This window comes from Saccostrea echinata, unplaced genomic scaffold (assembly GCF_033153115.1).
Source record: "Saccostrea echinata isolate AGI-Se365-2 ecotype Australia unplaced genomic scaffold, CSIRO_AGI_Sech_v1 ptg000004l, whole genome shotgun sequence".
Lineage (NCBI taxonomy): Eukaryota > Metazoa > Mollusca > Bivalvia > Ostreida > Ostreidae > Saccostrea > Saccostrea echinata.
In genome coordinates this window covers 4,839,597-4,844,674 of record NW_026889753.1, presented here as the reverse complement: position 1 = coordinate 4,844,674, position 5,078 = coordinate 4,839,597, and the positions used below count along the sequence as shown (strand labels likewise).

The following is a 5,078-nucleotide window of genomic DNA, read 5'->3' as shown; positions in this document are numbered from 1 at the left end:
AAAAAAATAGGTATAACATTGATTGTGAAACAATTTTTACCACGCGTTAGTCAATGCAAGGAGGTTTCGCGCAGTCATATAGTTACATGCGCAGAGTTGTTAATTTTATAGGTGCCGCTGTATGTGCTGCAAGGGAGGTTCGTGTCGACAATTTTCAATTGCACAGATGTCAGATTACACCGTTTTCACTGTAGTTTAGATTCTGAAAACCAAGGTTTTTTTTCTGAAGGGACTATCTTCAGTACAATGCCAACATTATTTTTAGTTCTGTATAGATCAATTTTAACTTAATCAAAATAGAGTATTCAAATTAAGTTAAATGAAATTCAATTGCATTTAGTTTCATGTCATTTATCAAAATTAGATAAATTCAGAAAATTGAAATGGACTATTTTCTGGCGGACGTTTATGCAAGTTTACAATGAATATAACAGGAGTAAATTGGTCGACACAGAAGCCACGGACGGCCACTATATAATCAATACAAATCACTGCGCTTAGAAAGCCCGTGATGACCAAGGGAGATTGAACATAGTTCAACTCCCAAAAAGCATCCACGCATAGTTTATAAAATTGCCATAGAATATAACGATCTAAGAAAATATGATTTCCAATCCTCACATGAATAATTAAATTTAAATTGTCAGAAATAATTATCATTTCATTTAAAACACGTGTTTCCAGTAATCCTCCAAAAGAAATTTCTGTCTTTACTGCAATTGTCACTTTAAACGATCCATTGCGAAATAACGATCCAAATGTATTTTCATAGTATTTTAAATATAAGTCGGTGACGGTGTGGTAACTGAATATCATGAGCTCATAAACATGTTTTTAAAAATGCTAATTATCAAAACACTGCCTTTCAAAATTAAAAAAAAAAAACATATGTTAAATTAAACAGTCCAGGGTATTATGCAAAGTATAAGGTCAAAGAGTGGATTGTAATTCTGGTATTTTTCAAAATGTTTTATGACAAACAGTGTACATGCTAAATAGCATAGGCTTACCTTTTAAATGCCAAAATATGTTGTTTATGGGCACTCTGAACTATTTTGAAAAGTAGGTCAAAGGTCAAGGGTCACGAGGTCGGTAACAACGGTAATTTACAAAATTCATATTGCAAAGCAATATAAGTGCAAAATATCAAATCCATACCTCTAATAAGGTGTGACAGACGGACAGACAGACAAACAGACAGACGCCGGGTAAAGTGATCCCGAAGTATCGCTTTCCTCTGCAGGCGACACAACAGGACAGGAGCAACAATTCTTTCAGTTTCAAATTGCATTGACAGTGAATCAAATATATCTCAGTTAAGAGCATTTGGTCCATTGAACTCTTATCTTTCACCTCAAGAAAGAAGGCAAAATTCAACAATTCTTTATTTCAAAGAATCCATTTCTTTTGAATTATCTTCAATTTACTTTTAGTTTCTGGTTTAAAATGAATTACAAAAACACCAGATTAAATGCTTTTATTGAATAGTTCATCCGCAGCTTTATATGTAATTTGCCATCCAGTCCAAATACTTGGACACTCTGGTATACACGCTTGGGTAAGATCCATCACACGTGCTAATGCCCCACGACGTCACCCCAGCCAACATGTAACCGCCATTTTTGTTGCAAACATAAGGGCCACCACTGTCCCCCTTCAATACAATAAAAATGTTTTGAACCAGACATTTAAAATTCTTATTGCTTACAGACTATTATATGTATTTTTCTGAAAAACTTACATTGCATGCAGATTTGCTTGGTTCGAAAGGGCAGATGTGAAAGTCATATATGGCGGCACCATTGACGCTGGACCAGCGGGTTGCACACTCAGTGTTTGCGATATTTGTCATTTGTGCTTCCATAAGTACATCCGAAACAGATCCACCTAAAAATGGAAAATATAAGTACAGGCTTCATTCAAGATCAAAGGAATTTCATTCACTGATCAACAGGAATTTCTCAGCCAATATGTTTAAAGTGACTTTAACAATATTTCTTTATGGTGTAAAAGATTTGAATTGTTAATGTTTTTTCCTGTTTCATATTGTTTGAAAATATTGTTTAAAATAAATTGAGGAACTGTGAATGTGTAATTTGTAGAATAAAAATACAATTAAGTTTTATAAGAAGCATTTTATCCATTTTCCTGGTTGCATTGTAAACCCTTATCACTAACTTCAGTCAATTAAAAAAAAAGGACAAATATTTATTTATTTTTTAACGAACCCCCAGTAGTTCTTCCCCATCCAGTGATGTAACAGTCAGCATTGTAGGTGAAATCTTCATTAGCATTTGTAGGTAGAGTGGCAAGCTGGATACTCCCGTCAACTGTGAACGGTGAAGAGAGTTCCAACAGGGCTATGTCGTTAGGGTAACCTGCACTAGAGGAGGAGTACTGGGGATGCTGTTAAAATTATGCAAAAAATATTAAACTCAATTAAGCATGGAACGATTTTTTGTTTTAATGGTATTTTGAATCACGCAGGTGTGCGTATGAGGTCTATTTCGCGTGCTAAGAGAATTTGCATAATTTTTGCAAGCAATATGCAAAACTGATAATTTGACCTACAAGCGTAAATTCTTTTCAATAATTTTCAAATTAAAATCAATTTACATCTTTATACATTTCATCATATACATGTACGACACTTTTGCGTTTTACGGACATTTAGATGCAAGTAATTTATCAGAAAAAAAACGAACTGTGGAATGTAAATACATGTATTATAAAAAAAATGAAATTTCTAAGCATCTTTTTTTTTGTTTAGAAAATCTTAAATTTTTCGTTTAAATAAATGTCTCTTCTAATCAAGTCTTTACCATTATGATTGTGTTGATGGATCTTGTAGCACCATTCTCAGACACTCTGTGGATCCCAGCTTCAATGCGTAAGTTTGAACGTGTCATTCCACTGTAATTTACATTATATAAATTGAAAACAAGTATACACTTATTAATATGCATGCTATACCGGAAACAGTGTATTCTTAGAAGAAAAACACCCATTGTCGCAATTTTAAAGGAATACTAGTAGCTCGGTTTAGAGCATTTGCTAAGAAAACTCCTTTTCACACGATCTATGTCAGCAGGAGTTTACTTTTTCACGTGATTTTTTGGATACTAGTATCTGTTCTAATCACGTATTTTCAACAAAAAAATCTATTCACACAGGTTTAAAAGAAAGAAATGGATAGATTTTCTACTTTTCACCGATTATTCTTTTACCAGAGGTATTTTATTTGAGTGAAATATGTGGAGATAAAGAACAGCAATCGAGCACAAAAGTCCATTGAACATTACAAAATAGGAGTAGAGCAAACACGGACCTCTAAGACATCAGAGGTGGGATCAGGTGCCAGGGAGTTTACATGTAATTTACGAATATAGATTCAGTAAATGAAATTTTTGAACAGTCCTTGAAAAAGTCAGTTCAGTGGTGAAAGGGGTCAATGTTTTCCCCTGATTTAATTGTCTGTTGTGATTATTGCAAAAGAAAAGACCCATATGATTCCTTCTTCGCTATCACATGTATATCAAAGCAGATATAGTGACTGACATCAAATGCATAAGGTTTGAGGAGAAATTATTTTTTAAAAAAAAAGGTATTAAAGCTGAGTTATTTAGGTGATTGTTAAATTTACTTAATGTTATAGGGTTGACACGATTTTCATGATTATCAAAAAGAGATACAGATATATACAGTTTTAATATATATACTAGTATAAAATATAACATACTCAACGCAGTGGGCAGCGGTCAGAACCCAGTTTGGTCTGATGAGGGATCCTCCACAAATGTGAGAGAACTGCAGGAATGAGAACTGACGGTACTGGAGGGACACCTGCCAGGGCCACTCCCCGGGGGAAGCGTCCTGTCCGTTTACGATACGATGTAGGTCGTCCGGAAACTAAAATATGGTAGTTGTTTTCTTTCTAAATGTCTTACTCATCAAATCGAAAACAGCAGACTATTACCATTTAGATTTTTCCATATCACATAAAGGTGTAATATTTTATTTTGAGAAAGTTAAAAATCAAATTTTCAAAATTAATTTAAAAAAAATTATTCAAATAAATTTTCTTTAAAATTTTAGCATCTATTATGGTGTACCACAACAAAATAAGAAAGAGAAAGAGGAGGAAAAAAATCATGAATAGACTACTTTAGTTACTAACAAATAAAGTAGAAAAACGAAAGGCTATCAAACCTCGGGTTGCGATGCCAGTCCCTTAAGGATCTCCTTGGCTGGCTGATAGATTGTTGGTAGTCCAGATACTATAAAGATGCAAATTGATAAAATCACAGGATTCCACAATATTTCACACACCTTATCAATGCTTTTTGAATGAGTTAATACGTGTTGTTATCTAATTTTCTAAATTTTTACCACCTAAACACAATAACACCTTATTCTAATTTGAAAGTTTAAAATTTTAACCCCTTAATGGCAGAGTAAAAAAAATGATGTTACCTACTGTCTCTTTAGGGATGATTGCAAGTAACAAATGTCGAAATTGAAATACAATTCAATTCAATGATAAATACTTTATGATCAATTATTTTATTCCAACTTACCTGTGAGGACCAGAAGCGAAAAAAGCACCACCAAATGCATTTTTAATTAGCTAAGATCCAAGAGTGATAGGACTAGGGAATATTTCCCTTTTATACTTTTTTTGGAGAAACCATATGAGTATTTTCACAGAGATATGTGTCGCAGTTTTGTCCGAAAACAGGACCAATAAGTTATTTTCACGAAATACATCATCTGTACCACTTGAACATTGTGTAATAGCTATATATTTTACGACGAAAATTAGTTTTTAAAAGTTTTAATGAAGGCAATCGTGTCACTTGTCGAACAATAGTATAATTTCCCCTTCTGCAATAAATAATTTTGAGAGAGAGAGAGACCCAATTGTATTTTTCAATGGTTATTTTGATCTTTCGTATTTCTATCAAGATTTTTAACGAAAAATAGAAATAAAAAGTGCAATTAATTGAGATTTTTTACCAAAAAAAAAAAAAAGCCCTGAACCTTTCTTTTCATCGAACAGTATTTTTGTTGCTAAAAAG

The 5,078-nt window shown here is 33.1% G+C and overlaps 1 protein-coding gene across 1 annotated transcript; it reads right to left on the bottom strand.

Annotated features, from left to right (window-relative positions):
* Nucleotides 1–1,461: 1,461 nt before the first annotated feature.
* LOC133179414 (fibrinolytic enzyme, isozyme C-like) lies at nt 1,462–4,633 on the bottom strand. Its single transcript, XM_061314177.1, has 7 exons — nt 4,578–4,633; nt 4,210–4,277; nt 3,740–3,909; nt 2,823–2,913; nt 2,229–2,406; nt 1,742–1,887; nt 1,462–1,654 (listed from the first exon to the last, which is right to left on the bottom strand). Exons 1-7 carry the CDS (start codon nt 4,615–4,617, stop codon nt 1,502–1,504), a joined length of 846 nt encoding a protein of 281 aa, XP_061170161.1. The 5' UTR covers nt 4,618–4,633; the 3' UTR covers nt 1,462–1,501.
* Nucleotides 4,634–5,078: the final 445 nt, after the last annotated feature.

Excerpts from the sequence above, each read along its gene's own strand:
- LOC133179414 (XM_061314177.1), bottom strand. The coding sequence starts at position 4,617 with ATGCATTTGGTGGTGCTTTTTTCGCTTCTGGTCCTCACAG. Across the intron at positions 4,278-4,577 it reads TTCGCTTCTGGTCCTCACAG|TATCTGGACTACCAACAATC; the intron begins GTAAGTTGGAAT and ends GCATCTTTATAG. Across the intron at positions 1,888-2,228 it reads ATGGGGAAGAACTACTGGGG|GTGGATCTGTTTCGGATGTA; the intron begins GTTCGTTAAAAA and ends TTCCATTTTTAG.